This window comes from Oncorhynchus nerka, linkage group LG24, assembly GCF_034236695.1.
Source record: "Oncorhynchus nerka isolate Pitt River linkage group LG24, Oner_Uvic_2.0, whole genome shotgun sequence".
Lineage (NCBI taxonomy): Eukaryota > Metazoa > Chordata > Actinopteri > Salmoniformes > Salmonidae > Oncorhynchus > Oncorhynchus nerka.
In genome coordinates, this window is record NC_088419.1 from 48,242,309 (window position 1) to 48,258,827 (window position 16,519).

At 40.7% G+C, this 16,519-nt stretch overlaps 1 protein-coding gene across 2 annotated transcripts in view; it reads right to left on the reverse strand.

Annotated features, from left to right (window-relative positions):
- LOC115108062 (ubiquitin carboxyl-terminal hydrolase 13-like) overlaps positions 1-16,519 on the reverse strand; it is a 59,726-nt gene that overhangs the window by 30,593 nt on the left and 12,614 nt on the right. The window contains exons 3-10 of one of the 2 annotated variants that reach the window (XM_029631987.2): positions 15,593-15,653; positions 13,269-13,390; positions 10,797-10,939; positions 6,969-7,153; positions 6,664-6,758; positions 6,247-6,452; positions 5,666-5,737; positions 5,415-5,487 (exon numbers count right to left, since the gene is read on the reverse strand). In XM_029631987.2, the coding sequence (XP_029487847.2) occupies positions 5,415-5,487; positions 5,666-5,737; positions 6,247-6,452; positions 6,664-6,758; positions 6,969-7,153; positions 10,797-10,939; positions 13,269-13,390; positions 15,593-15,653 (957 nt within the window). Of the gene's footprint in view, positions 1-5,393; positions 5,488-5,665; positions 5,738-6,246; positions 6,453-6,663; positions 6,759-6,968; positions 7,154-10,796; positions 10,940-13,268; positions 13,391-15,592; positions 15,654-16,519 lie in introns of both variants that reach the window. The other variant, XM_029631986.2, reaches the window with a different exon arrangement.

Sequence of the window (16,519 nt, forward strand, 5' to 3'; positions counted from 1 at the left end):
TCAGGAGAGAGTATTGTTTCTCATGGTCTGAGAGTTCTTTAGGTGCCTTTTGGCATACTCCAAGCGGGCTGTCATGTGCCTTTTACTGAGGAGTGGCTTCCATCTGGCCACTCTAGCATAAAGTCTTGATTGGTGGAGTGCTGCAGAGATGGGAGAATCTTTCAGAAGAACAACCATCTCCAAAGAGGAATTCTGGAGCTCTGTCAGAGTGACCATTGGGTTCTTGCTCAGTTTGGCTGGGCAGCCAGCTCTAGGAAGAGTCTTGATGGTTACAAACTTCTTCCATTTAAGTATGAGTAGGCCACTGTGTTCTTGGGGACCTTCAATGCTGCAGAAATGTTTTGGTACCCTTCCCTAGAGTTCTGTCTCAGAGCTCGACGGACAATTCCTTCCACCTCATGTCTTGGTTGATCTAGCTAACGTTAGCTAGCTACATGGTTGACACTGCAGCTAGCTAGTGACAACCTAATGTAATAGCTAGTTAGTTATTGCCACACACACACATCTGATTAATTTGATCACTCTTTATGTCAATGCCAATGACAAGCAGAGACCATATGGGGAGCTAATATGGGGAGCTAAAAACACATTAAACTTTGTCTGTCAGATTCTGGGTTAAGCCAAAGTTGGCCATTTGATTTGCACTCGCCCTCAAAAACACAGCAGAATTTTATCTGAGAAATACTTCTTACTCCAGAAATATACAATATTACAAAAGGCAGAAGGTAATTAAACTTCTGATCGCATTTGGCTAAGAACCCACAAACAAAAATATCCTCAGGCATGAAGACGTACGCTTCACTTCAAGAGCCTTGGTGGAGATACAGGGTTTGATGGAGTTTTGATGACAAGCTATTTTGAATACATTTCATTGGTCAAGGGGTCGTGAAACATTCATACAGACGTAAAGGGTAAAGGGGAACCAATAGCATCGATTCATGTAAAATCACTAAATTTGGAGGCTTTCCTCCGACAGTGATGACATGAAATATCTATCAACCTTCGTAACTGAAGTGATTTGGTAAAATGTAACGTAGTAAAAAAATAAGTTACTTCCCTCAGAAATTACTTGAGTAAGAGTACAAGTACAGCCCACAGAGAGTAACTTGAAAAGTACTAGTTCCTCCAAAAATTCAAAGAGCAATTCAAGAAGCCTGCTACATAGACTACTTGAACTGATGCCAAGTGGACCTGCAGTCTAAGTTAATATATAGCCTACAAACACAACTTCCAGCTGACCACTGCCTGGCTGTGATTCTAAATATAAAAAAATAATTAATTCAAATCCTCCTGCTGCAGGATTATGTTCCTTCTGCGACAAAAGGGGGCAAATTCAGATCCAGCATCTAGACCAACCAAAAATAAATTTGGGACAAATATTGGGTTATAATATTGAAAATATATATTTTTAAAGACATACAACACAGCCTTACATTTTTTTTAACTACAAGTTAATCAGATGGAGAAATAGTGAATATTGACAGAGGAGAATACATATTTCTGCACAAGTCCCTTCCTTTTTCCATTCTGCCAGGCAACGGTGTTCCACTCAGCTGTCTGTGTCCAAAACTAGCCGTGGCCTCAGATGAAATGCAGAGCCACATTCCTGCCCTATCCATTACTGCTGTGGCTAATAAGGGCTAAGATAAGTCAGGGGTCTAAAAAAACATAGGATGTTTTAAAATAGGCGTTTAGTGCTTAATTTCCTTATTTCATAGCCTTTTACTGTACACAGTGCCATCAGAAAGTATTAACACCCCTTGACTTATTCCACATTTTGTTGTGTTACAGCCTGAATTCAAAATGGATTAAATTGATTTTGTTTCGCCATCTACACACAATACCCCATAATGACAAAGTGAAAACATGCAAATGTATTGAAAACGAAATACAAAAATATTGCATTTCCATAAGTATTCACACCCCTGAGACAATACTTTGTAGAAGCACCTTTGGCAGCGATTATAGCTGTGAGTCTTTCTGGATAAGTCTCTAAGAGCTTTCCACACTTGGATTGTGCAACATTTGCCCATTATTCTTCTTTAAATTCTTCAAACTCTGTCAAATTGGTTGTTGATCATTGCTAGACAACCATTTAAATCTTGCCATATATTTCAAATGTCAAAACTGTCACTCAGCCACATTCACTGTCTTCTTGGTAAGAAACTCCATTGTAGCTTTGGCCTTGTGTTTTAGGTTATTGTACTGCTGAAAGCTGAATTAATCTTCCAGTGTCTGGTGGAAAGCAGACTGAACCAGGTTTTCCTCTAGGATTTTGCCTGTGCTTAGATCCATTCGGTTTCTTTTTTATCCTGAAAAACTCCTCAGTCCTTAATTAACAATTACAAGCATACTCATAACATGATCCAGCCAGCACTATGATTGAAAATATGAAGAGTGGAATTCAGTAATATGTTGTATTGGATTTGCCTCAAACATAACACTTCGTATTTAGGACAAAAAGATCAATTGCTTTGCCACCTTTTTTGCAGTTTAACTTTAACTTTAACTTCTGTACACGCTTCCTTTTCACTCTGTCAATTAGGTTAGTATTGTGGAGTAACTACAATGTTGTTGATCCATCCTGAAAGTTTAATGACTTTGATTGGTGACTTTAAAACAGTTCTCTCCTATTTTCCTGAGTTGGGAAGGACACCTGTATGTTTGTAGTGACTGAGTATATTGATACACCATCCAAAGAGGAATTAATAACTTCAATGCTCAAAGGGATGGTCAAGGTCTGTTTTTTTTTTTTACCCATCTACCAATAGCTACCCTTCCTTGCGAGGCATTGGATAACTTCCTGGTCTTTGTGGTTGAAATTCACTGCTTGACTGAGGGACCTTTCAGATAATTGTATGTGTGGGGTACAGAGATGAGGTAGTTATTTTTTTTAAATCACGTTAAACACTATTATTGCCCACAGAACGAGTCCATGAAACTTTAGGCTTGCCATAATAAAGTGGTTGAATACTTATTCACTCAAGACATTTTAGCTTTTCATTGTTTTATAACATTTGTCAAATATTCTAAAAACATCATTACACTGACATTATGGGATATTGTGTGTACGCCAGTGACAACAAATCTCAATTTAATCAATTTTAAATTCAGTCTGTAACATAACAAAAGGTGTAAAAATGGGTGTGAATATTTTCTGAAGGCACTGTAACCACATAGGTGAAAGCACTTTAATTTTAAACATGCTGCCCTCACCTATTAAATCCAATCAGATTATTAACTACGAGGTAAAGGAGCCAAAAAGGAGAAGCCATGTTCGACACGAATATAGAATATCAGTTGTCATTTCGGAATAAGCTAATATCAGAAACATTGACAAGCGATCAGTAGAGACAACCAAGTGTTTCCTGAGGAACACTTATGGACTTCACCTATTTTAAGGCTCAATTTTAAAATGGTCGTAGAGCTGTAAAATTTCACATTGAGTATGTTTACATGCACACTAATATACTGAACAAAAATATAAATGCAACAATTTCAAAGATAAGGAAAATCAGTCAATTGAAATAAATGAATTAGGGCCTAATATGGATTTCACATGACATGCATCTGTTGGTCACAGATCCCTTATAACAATTTTAAAAATAAGTTGGGGTGTGGATCAGAAATCCAATCAGTATCTGCCTGCTGTGACCACCATTTGCCTCACGCAGCACGACATCTCCATCGCATGGAGTTGATCAAGCTGTTGATTGTGGCTTGTAGAATGATGTCCCACTCTTCTTCAATGGTTGTGCAAAATTGCTGGATATTGGCGAACCTGTTGTCATACATATAGATCTAGTGCATCCCAAACATGCTCAATGGGTGACATGTCTGGCGAGTGTGCAGGCCATGGAAGAACCAGGACAGTTTTACAGTTTATACAGAAATGATTCAGTTGTGCAAATCTGCAGTTTTATCAGCTACCCGGGAGGCTGTTCTCAGACAATCCCACAGGTGAAGAAGCTGGATGCGGAGGTCCTGGGCTGGCATGGTTACATGTGGTCTGCGATTGTGAGGCCAGTTGGACGTATTGCAAAATTCTCTGGCAACAGCTCTGGTGGACCTTCCTGCACTCAAAATGCCAATTACATGCTCCATGAAAACATCTGTGGCATTGTGTTTTGCGACAAAACTGCACATTTTAGAGTAGCCTTTTATTGTCCCCAGCACAAGGTGCACCTGTGTTTAATCAGTTTCTTGATATGCCACACCTGTCAGGTGGATGGATTATCTTGGGAAAGGAGAGATTCTCACTAACAGGGATGTACAAAATGTGGGCACAAAATTTGAGAGAAATGTGCTTTTTTTTGCGTATTCTGGGATCTTTTATATCAGCTCATGAAACATGGAACCAACATTTGACATGTTTCATTTATATTTTTGTTCAGTATAATTTGATATTAAACTGATTACGGCAGTAGGCCGAGTATGGAAATGGTCATGTGAAAACCTTACTCTGCTTATCTTAAATCGGTATAAGGTCAAAAGGTCAAAAGTAAGCATGCGTCGATTAAAACGCCTGGTTTTCTAAGCTATCTTTCTAATTATTAGGACATGTAAACAGCTTTTCAGCAGTGTATTTGATCTGTGCATTTGCCAGCACCAGCAGAGTGAACCTCCCCTCTTATGTGAAGTAAACTCTGAAAAACTCAAAGTATGCATCTTAAAAATGGTTCACATAAAACTTTATATGTCCGTACTCAGAATCAAATAGACTTCGCAAAAATAAGCCACTACATTTATCTGAAGTCCCATCAAGTAGCCTGATTTCAGATGTGCCCATGTAAACAAATTAGGAAAATCATTCTTCTTGTAAAGCATGGAAACGTTTTAAACAAACTATTATATTCATCTGACCAGCCACAATAATCGTATTATTGTGTCCATAACCGTGCTCACTGTGTCTTAGAGGCAGAGTTCATACTCAATCATGATTCCATGTGTCTGGGTTTTTTCTAGCGACTATTCCGCAGCTTATTTTTTATATATCAAGAAATGTGAACAGCGGAAAAAGTAATGAAGACCGTGCAGAAGAAACGTTCAGGAGAAAGCCATTTTTACAAATGCTTATGTAGTTCACACTACCAGCATATAATTATTTTTGCTTGTTCATGTAATGAGGACGATCGGAAACCAATAACATTCTGTTTTGACCTGAATGCAGACTCCTCATTAAATTACATTTGCATTACTAGAAGTTTAAAAAACTAGCGGCTGAATAATGGCCGGAGAGGAAAAGTACAATACACTAGTTAACCACAGCTCTTTCGCCTACTTATCTGGAAACCACAAAACAAAAACATTCTCCAAATTGCCATTTGTCAGTCTGTAATTTTACATGCTCACATTATACTCAGATATCGAGCTGGATGTACCCAGTCTAATACCTTGTATTCTTCTTTCATCACCTGTTCAATGAGCTCGGATTTCATTGGTGGTTTGGAGTACAGGCCTGAGAGGAGTCCGTGGCCCAGTTTAGCCCTGGTGGATAAACAAAAACAAACCAAAGGATTAGTGACAAACCAACATGGGCTGTCCTATTACACAAGCTTGCATTGTAATACAGTAGCTTCTCAAACCTGACTAAGAAAAGCTCTTTGCCAACACCATCAACATACAAACAAAAAAGTAAAGAAATTGGTCAAGAGTGTTGACTTACATTTGTGTGCTGAAGTCCGTGCTGGGGTCAAGAGGTGAGTAGTCATATATCCTCTGTAGATTTCCAACATACCTAGAGATTAAAAACAGACATCAGACAATATGAGATTGAACACTACATTCATCCACTCGTACAAACCTGCCACTTACAGTACTGTAGGTATTGTTTTGCAACTATTTTATTTATTTATCCATTATTTTACCAGGTAAATTGACTGAGAACACGTTCTCATTTGCAACAACGACCTGGGGAATAGTTACAGGGGAGAGGAGGGGGATGAATGAGCCAATTGTAAACTGGGGATTATTAGGTGACCGTGATGGTTTGAGGGCAAATATTGAGGGCAATTATTATCCAATAGATGCGTACAAAACATGTAATAAGACCTTTAGGTCAAGTCACTTTTCTTTCATAGTCATCTTCATCGGTGTTGTTGTATGAGGGCGAAACATGACGACTCCCCCAGACCCCCACGCCCAACGTCCTGATTTACTATGTTTATTCCGGTCCATCCTGGAGGCCTCGCTCTCGATCTCCCTGTATCCCTCTCCCACACCATCCCAGATGCTAGTAATACTTACGCCCTCTGGAACTCAGGGATGCTGAAGAGGACCTGCATGATGGTGCCCAGGTAGCAGCTGTTGCCCAGGTTCTTGATGCCCGTGAAACCCGAGCCGTACACTGCCTTCAGCTTCATGCCCGACTCCTGGATCACCTCCCACTCGCTGACTCGCGGCCGCATGCCGTTTGTGTTGTCTGTGTTGTGGTGGCCGTTATCTGTTCCATTCTGTTCAAATCAACAGAATAAAAAGAGGGAGTCCCCATTCACAATGGAGGTCCAGCCATACCCAGAGACGGTTGATATTATTCGAGGGGGGCACATTCCATTCTGTGAAATGGAAATGGCTGTTTGATACAGGTTACTTTTGGTGACATTGACAGACAGTAGTTGTTGAAAATCATCTAATTGTAATTCCTACAATAACGGCAAGACGTACCCGCTGAATCGGTATAATGTCTATTCCAAAGTGTTGCAAGTGTTCGGATATTTGCGGGTCCAGGACTGCTTCTTCTTCATCGAACGAATAAATATCTGGGAGAGAAAAATCCAAACAGTTAAACCTAGTTACAAGTTAATTGCTATTCGTAACGTCACGAACAACAAATTGAAGTAGGTTTATTGTCAGTTTATACACAACACAAGGGACAGTTTAGTAGAGACGGTCTGCTTTAAACTAAATGGAAGAATTAAAACACTGAAATCAGGCCAGTTTTTTGTTCTCCCCCAATATGTGTCACTGACCTGCTATGTCTGCAGTGAGGTTGTCCAGCTTGACTGCCAGGGGGAAGTTAGTGTCCTTGAAGTGGTCCAAGGCGTGGCCGTTTCCTCCGGAACCATCAAAGAACCACTTCCCACAAAGCACCGCTCCGTCTGACAGGTTCAACCACAGGTTCTCTTTCATCTCACACTTCTGACATTTCCATCCACTGAGAAGAGAGGGGACAGGGGGGAAACATTGAGTCATATCACATGTTGCTCTAATACATTTGTTTCGGTGTCGTTTTTCCTTGCAGGACAAAATGGCAAAAATGTCCGAAAAGCATTCCCTCTCATTGGGGTTAATTTGTTGACCTGAATTATGTTCAACGTTTCAATGTTCTAACGTTTCTCATTATAAAGCACTTCATTAACACTAGTGCTTTATAATACTATATAATAGGAGTATGTCAGGCAAAAGGCACTGTAACGTTACAGAGTACCTTGGCTTCAGACACCAAAGAAAACACCTGTTGATTGGAGAGCTGCTGAGAAATGGGTCGGCCAAGTTAATCCAAGTGCTCTGGTGTGTCCCATCATGTTTTGTGCACCTCAAAGAGTGACAGAGTTGACACAGCTGCACATGGGTGTCCGCTTGGGGTTATATTTAGTGTGGTAACCTTCTGTCTCATCTACAGAGTGGCCCAGCCGCATTAGGACCAATCTAAATTCGCTACCGTTCATAATTACCATCCTTAGCACAGGAAATTGATTGACCAGTTGCTGAGAAGTCTACCTATGACAAGCATGCCAGTATAATACATCTGAAAGAGAGCATATACTTTGTGCGTATGTAGGCCTGTGTGATCTGACCTTGGGAATACTCAACCAGGAGAGATTCCTTGATATGGGGGCAGAATCCCACAAGTAAAGTGGAGGGACGTAAGTAAATTAGTAAATTAAGTCAATTGTTCTCAAAGTGGGTTCGCGGAGGTACTGCAAGGGTTCAGACCTCAATATATATATATATATATATATATTTTAAAATACAAATTACATTTAATTTTCTTAATGCATATTAAACACATTTTGGGATCCGTGGAATAAGTTAAGAGGGTGCAATACAATGTAATATTAATTTACATTAACCCTGGGCACCATGGGACCATGGGCTCACAGGGATATTGGTATCCACAGTCCTCCACAAATTATACATTTTTCAACTCAATACCTCCTGTATTCCCCACCCCAATTTAGTTTTTTACATAAATGCACTGTAATTCAAGCTGTTAAAAAGGTCCAACTCAGCCATTTTTTATCTGTACTTAACAAAAATATAAACGCAAAATGTAAAGTGTTGGTCCCAATGTTTTATGAGCTGAAATAAAAGATCCCAGAAATGTTCCATTGGCACAAAAAGCTTATTTCTCTCAAATTTGGTGCACAAATTTGTTTACATCCCTGTTATTCAGCATTTATACTTTGTCAAGATAATTCATCCACCTGATAAGGTGCAGCATATCAAGAAGCTGATTAAACAGCATGATCATTACACAGGTGCACCTTGTGCTGGAGAGAATAAAAGGCCACAAAAAATGTGCCGTGCCACAGATGTCTGAAGTTTTGAGGGAGCGTGCAATTGGTATACTGACTGCAGGAATGTCCACCAGAGCTGCTGCCAAATAATTTAATGTTTCATTCTCTACCATAAGCCGCCTCCAACGTCATTTTAGAGAATTTGGCAGTACGTCCAACCGGCCTCACAACCGCAGACCATGTGTAACCACGCCAGCCCAGGACGTCCACATCCAGCTGCTCAACCTGTGGGATTGTCTGAGACCAGCCACCCGTACAGCTGATGAAACTGAGAAGTATTTCTGTCTGTAATAAAGCCATTTTGTGGGGAGTTGGTGGGCCTGGCTCCTAAGTGGGTGGGCCTATAACCCCCCAGGCCTACCCCTGCCTAGTCATGTGTAATCCATAGATTAGCGTCAATAATTCATTTATTTCAATTGACTAACTCGTTGAAATTGTTGCATGTTCCAGTTATATTTGTGTTCAGTATAAATACAAAATCATTTCTGGGTAACAACTTTACTGTGAATATTTTTTATAAAATATTCTAAAATAAACAAAAATTCTTCAAGCAATCATTTTGGTAGGAGTGTCTGGGAGTGGTCTGAGTGGCGACGGGAAAACTGAAAACAAGCCGTTATTGGCAGAGGTTTGGAACTCTTACCGCCTGGTGATGTGACCGATTCAGGCTGAAATTTCAGCCAGTCTTTTCAAACAGCTCTTACGCTGAAGGGCACTATCATTTTCACAATATTATTCCAACCTCACTTGCTATATATTTCCACACAATACCAAACATTAGGAACACCTTCCCAATATTGAGTTGCACCCCTCGCTTTTGCACCTCAACTCGTCGGGGCATGGACTCTACAAGGCGTCGAAAGCGTTTCACAGGCATGCTGTTGGCCCATGTTGCCTCCAATGCTTCCCACAGTTGTGTCAAGTTGGCGAGTTGTCCATTGGGTGGTGGACCCTTCTTGATATACACGGGAAACTATTAAGCCTGAAAAATGCAGCAGCGTTGCAGTGCTTGACACACTCAAACCCATGCGCCTGGCAGCTACTACCTACCGTACCCTATTGAAAGGCACTTCGATTTTTTTGTCTTGCTCATTCACTCTCGGAATGGCACACAGACAGTACATGTCTCAATTACCTCAAGGCTTAAAAATCCTTCTTTAACCTGTATCCTCCCCTTCACAAACTTATTGAAATGGATTTAAAAAGTGAACATAGCTTTCACCTGGATTCACCTAGTCATGGAAAGAGTAGGTGTTCATAATCTTTTGTATACTCCTGTAACGAATCTCTTCTTCGTCTTAAGAGGAGTAGGAAGGATCGGACCAATATGCAGCGTGGTGAGTGTCCATGTTAATTTATTAGACTGAACACACAAAAACAAAATAACAAAGTGAAAGGAAGAAACAAAACAGTTCTGTAAGGTGACATACACTAAACAGAGAACAACTACCCACACCTCATAGCGGGAACACAGGCTACCTAAGTATGGTTCTCAATCAGAGACAACGATTGACAGCTGCCTCTGATTGGGAACCATACCAGGCCAAAAGCAGAAATACAAAACATAGAACAAAAACATTGAATGCCCACCCCAACTCACGCCCTGACCAAACTAAAACAGAGACATAAAAAAGGAACTAGGGTCAGGACGTGACAACTCCATGTATATAAAACAAAGAAAATCAAGTTTTTGACTGCACTGGACCTTTAAAAACACCAACTTTTTGTCAATGCCTCATGGCAAAATGTGTAGTACTGCAGGATATTAGCTTTAAAGCTGCAACCAAACAGCTCTCTGCCACATGACAAAAAGCGTAGAATTGTAGGAAATTCACTTGAAAACCGCAACATTCTCTCTACAATGCCTTTAAAAATGTTCCTTCCTAGGGACAGAGACTTGGTTCATCCGGCCATGCACTGCCAAAGTCATAGTAAAACTCCTTGTATGCTATTTCATGTATCACTTCGGTTGTACTGATTATGGAGGGGTCCCTGATGAATTTGCTATCACAAAAGTGGTAGACAGACCCAAAGAGTTTGAGAACTCCCTGCATTATTAAGTAACTCAGAAGGACCCCCTAAACCACACCAGAAACACCAGAGGACCCTTGTGTTGCTGCTAGTTTAGCAGCAACACAAGAAACACAAAATGACATCAGACATACATATTCTACAGATGGCTGATGGGGACGTTGTTCTGAAGCCACCGCCCCCCATAATGGCATATCTACATTATTGCATGACAGTTGTTAGTCCAATCAGTAGGCAATTCATTACCTGGGTGGGATCCTCACGCCGTTGTCCTGCTGTCGAAGACTCCTGGCATGTTTGGAAACCTGGATCTCCTCGTCCCAGGAGTCGGGCTCCTGTTTTTTGTAGGCTGACGCAGCGTTGAGCACGGCATCGCAGGCTATTGTCACCTGGGAGTCACGGGACACACAGGAGGCATTAGATCTGACTGGGGAGATGTGAATCACTGACATGCGATGTGAATGTGATGTGATTGTGACTCACTGACGTGAATCACTGAAATAATAAGACGAGGACTAGTCACAGGTCTAGGACTGTGGAGCATACAGGAGGATATATAACCGGATCCCAGTTAGATCAGTGAGGATAAGAGAGAGGATATGTTCCTGAAACCTTGTTAATAATATAGAGTATCATGGTAATGTCTCGCTGATTTGTCTTTCACCATCACTGGTAGGGGAGTAAGCCTGTAACAGGGGATAACGTAACAACGCCAAATAAACTTTTTGTCACTTTTAAATCATGTAATGTGTTTTTTTTTATATAATGTAACAAATGGATAATGTAGTAAATCTCCAGAAAAGTTACTAAAACAGTTGAATGATAATCTAATAGTTTCCCCCAGATAGAGTAATAACTTATTACATTTTCCGTTGGCTAATACATTATCAAATGTGTAAAGATGTTTATTAATCATGTTATTACATTATTCGTTGAAGTTATTACATCAAAATCCATATTATAATGTAGATAGACATTGGGCAGACTAAATTGTTATTACAGTACCAATACTACTATCTAAGCTACTGTTAGGAAGTCCTGCCCATTATACTATATACATGATTAACACAACACAGGTTAAATCATATACATACCATGTTTGGGGTCAATTTATTTTCCATTTAACTCAGTCAAGTAAAACCAATTCAAAATGATCCAAATTGAAAAGCATTGAAGAAAATTGGAATTTCAGTGTACCTCCTGAACTGACTGGAATTGAACCCAACCCTGGTTTGCACCACTGGAATCACTTATGCAAATTGTACCACTGTAATAACCACTGCTCCACCTTTTCTATTCATATACTGTCTTTACACACTACTACTGCATATACACACTGAGTGTACAAAACATGACAGACTGACCAGGTGAAAGCTATGATCCCTTTACGGATGCCACTTATTAAATCCACTTCAAAATCATTGTAGATGAAAGGGAGGAGACTGGTTAAAGAAGGATTTTTTTAAAGCCTTGAAACAATTGCGAGTGACATGGATTGTGTAAGTGAGGTTTTCAGAGGGTGAATCGGCAAGACAGAAGATTGAAGTGCCTTTGAACATGGTATAGTAGTAGGTGGCAGGTACACCGGTTTGTGTCAAGAACTGCAATGTTGCTGGGTTTTTCCACGCTCAACAGTGTCCCGTGTGTCTCAAGAATGGTCCACCACCCAAAGGACATCCAGCCAACTAGACAACTGTGGGAAGCATTGTCCACATGGGCCAGCATCCCTGTGGAACGCTTTCGACAACTTGTAGTTTCCATGCCCCGACAAATTGAGGCAGTTCTGAGGGTAAAAGGGGTGGGGGGGGTGCAACAATATTAGGAATGTTTGATAGAACTCAGCGTAAATTAATATACATTATATGTATATTTATATTGCGGTCTCTGACATTTATTACATTTGGATTTTATGAGCATAATAACAACTGATATAACTTGTCATAAGTTATAATATGGTCATAACACTGTTATGACACATTTTGACCTATTGTGACATATGACCCCTACATGAGTGTAAAAACCCACAAAACTGAAAACATTATATTAGACCATAGCCTGTGTCAACAGTATGTTTTTGTCATATACTTTTTTAAATGATTTTTTATTATTGACCATATTAAATTATCATTGTAATTGCGCACACATTGATGTCAGATATGCGCGCCTACCCCAATGCTCTGTTGTTGATGACTGGGGTGAATGCAAGAGCAGGACAAGACACCCTCTTTTTGACTGATGACTGATGTAAGGGAATGTACGTAATAGGCTTAAGATGGTCATAATGCATCGACAGTGTCATAAAGTGTATTTTCTTAGTCCGAGTAAAGTGACACAGGATGGTCATAATGCTTCATGACAGGGTCATAAAGTTATTAAAAGGAGAAAAAAAAACATGACTAAAGAATTGATTATAACAAAGGATTTAAGAAAAAAAAACTTTCAACCGAAAGGAAACTTCTTGGCAGGGAAAAAAAACTAAGTTGAATAAATGTGAGTCGACACTCTTATGTAGGTGTCATAACCAGTACATGCACACAGTGGCTTTCACAACCATAAGACCCTGTGGGGAAGAAAATAACACAGCATGCAAAGAAAAGAAAATCACAGGATACCCATGGCATCGGAAAACATGATATGCAAGGCAAAGGACGGTGCGTGAACCACAGTTTCCCTTCAGAATGCATGGCACACAGAGGGCACGGGCACACACTCACTGACCAGTGCAGGCAACTCCTCAATATTTGGCAAGGGGATCTCGAAGTGGTCTGGAAATATGACGAGCTTGGCCTCGTCTTCACAATCGTACTCATCTCCGTTAAAATCGCGGTTTAGTTCTAAATCTGCAAGAGAGGAAGCAGACATTGACATTCAGTTACCATAAAACAGTGAGTGGTGCCTTTCACGAAGCAAGTGTCTTGGCTAGATAGGATAAAAGTGACATGATAGGATCAAATAAATATGATATGAATAAATAAATATGGTAGGGGTTTCAGGGGATTAACAAATGACATGATATCAGAAATGCCTTAGAGGGTGGGTAACTGACATGTGGGTTATCCAATACAAAAATGGGGTGTGTACTTGCATCACAATATTTAAAACAAACATGGGAAGACATCTGCAGGCTATTATACCATCATTGTGGTATACGCTCCAAAAGCTAGTGCTGTTCGACGTGAACACAAAACATTTGCCAAGGCAGAGATGACTGGCCGGGACCGAGACGCCCACGGACAGATCAATCGATGTAGAATACAATCGCTGAATGTCCTTACACGTTTTGGTGTTTGAATAGACGTCCCTTTCCGTTCATCAAATGGCGCGTACAAAGTGCACCGTTTTAGAATCGGTTATTATTTTGGAGTGGACAAATGTGGTGCACATCACCTTATTTTTGAAGTGATTTATTTGACAATCAGACAGAGACATGCCTGGTTGTGGCCATCCCACAAAAGGTAATACATTTTTACAGTTAAATGACGTCTTCATTATTAGGCCCATAAAAAAAAATGTCACACATAGGAGGTCCCCGACCTTGTGGGGAACAAAAAGGTTCTGTCTGAGACATCCCAAATACTGTACATATGAGGTTTTGATTGGCCAGTTATGGGCTGATGAGTATTCTCGGATTAAAGTAGATTTAATTGAATTAAATCTACTTTCATCCGGGATAAATCTACTTTTACCCGAGAATACTCATCAGCGCATAACTGGCCAATCAAAACCTCACATGTACAGTATTTGGGACGTCTCAGACAGAACCTTTTGTGTCAAATAAATTATTATCTCAAACTGTTCCTATGATTTCCGAAACTGTAAAATAATAGATGAATTGTTCAGTCATGTAAGTAGTCAGGTTAAGGTTACTGCATACATAGACCCTAGTCTACCTTTCAACCCCACTCCTCTAGTAACAAGATGATGACTTGGCTGGGAGGGCTGATGGTCGACTGATTAGATCATCAGACTGGTATGGAAATGCCAAAGCACAATTTTGTTTCAGGGAGGGAGAATGCAGTTCACGTCAGGCTAGAGGGACCTTTGGATCCACGAGGCTCCAAAATGGGGTCAGGCCTGCAGAGTGAAAGACGACAATCGAGCATGTCCGATAATGGGAGCGTGACGCTTGGAGCCTAGTGCTTCAGCGTACGTAAACTACAGAGGCAAAGGCGTAAAGTGGCTGGTTATCCGGCTTCAGTGGATAGTGGGAGATAAGGGAATGGAGGGTAAGTGAATGTTGGTGGGGCGGTTAAACAGGGGAGGTAACTAGCAAACGTTGATGTTTAAACGACAGTCAGCTAGGGCAGGAGGAGCCAGCACCACCTGGCCCTCCCTTGCCCACGTCATTGTGGCCAGTGGCATAAGTGTGTCAGCTGGTAGGGTTGACAGGGTGCAGCAGCTGAGGACGGCTGAGCGACATGCAGGGGCAGCCCACTGTAAACTAACCCCCCTGCAGGAGGGGAGGAGGCCAGGTCGGGCATGTGGCACTTTGGATTTAGAACGGTTACTAACTGCATATACAAATAAATGAGCTAAATTTAGAGTTGCGCGGCAGTGAAGGACTGGGGGCCCAGGCCTCGACTTTGGACATGGGAAGATTTCCCTTTAGGCAAAATAGTGTGGGACCAGTGTAGGGCTACTGCCATATAACCAAATGAAAACAATAACAGCATGATACGATAACCGAACAGTTGCACCCAGCCAGTGCGCAAAAACGACTGGAATTCTTGCAGCAGATCAAGACTTTCTTGAGAAGGATGTGATTATTAAAACATTGTTATTATTGTTATAAGATTCAAGAGTATTCCGTCTCAAACTCGTTTTCAATTAAGTACACTGATATTTGAAACGCCACCAGGTTGCAATTAGAAAGGGGAAATGTAGAGTCTTGTCCTACTCTTCAGGAACGACTGGGTACAAACAGACTACTGAGAGAGAAATGTGACTGTACTGTAAATAAACCATCAGGAGATTGAGTTTAAGGGGAACTCCCCATGATGATAGACAAGTCGTTTTTAGGACATAACAAGTATCAGGCTTACCTAGGAATACTTTTCCGTTTCTTCTTCTGGAGATGGCACCCCCTGCGGCACCTGTAGCTTTCTGTTGGAAACACAAGTTAACAGGTAGAAATTATATTCATGGCTCAAGATATAGGTCTTAATATCTCAAAGCAAGCCATGAAACATCCCCATCGTTTTCAAAAAATGATTCATGACAAATAAGAATACCAAAACTGTTTTGGTAAATGTAATGTTGGTTTATCAACACTAATACAACAGTCTAGTGTTGGCTGACAAACTGTCAATCATAACAGTATCAACCATAGAAATCCACACGTGGATAAATCAATCAATATGAAACCAAGTACTTTTTTTTAATTTTTACAATCAATAGAGTAGTCAGTAGACTGTCAACATGTCAAGTCGCTAGCTAAGGCTACAAGCCCTTTCATTGTTAACGGACTGGGTCCTTCTGATCCAAATCGGGTTCAGGTGGATGCCCATCATTTGTGCAATAGGGCAGGGAGGCGGCCACATCGAACAGACAGAAAGAATGCTGACGCACTCTGGAACCAACTGGCCACACGGGAAAGCAGCAGACGCAGGAGAAGGCGGAATGTGGCCAGCTGTTTCTGGACAGACCCAGGCATGGAAATAGAGTCACTTGCAGGGAGGCTTATCTGGGGTCAATTAGAACCAAGAGGAAAACGGTAGCAGCTAAGGTTGTCGTTTACAACTGAACCTCCAATTTCTCCTACTGATTCTAAATAGAGACCGGCATTCTGACCTAGTTGATCTGTTGCTGTAAGATGGAGGAAAGAACTACATGGCTATATCCATTTGTCAGGAAAACAGAAAAGTGAGTGATATTAAGTGACCATTTAAGTGATAGTAATATATACAGAATATGTCAAATCAAATTTTATTGGTCACTTGCACATGGTTAGCAGATGTTAATGTGAGTGT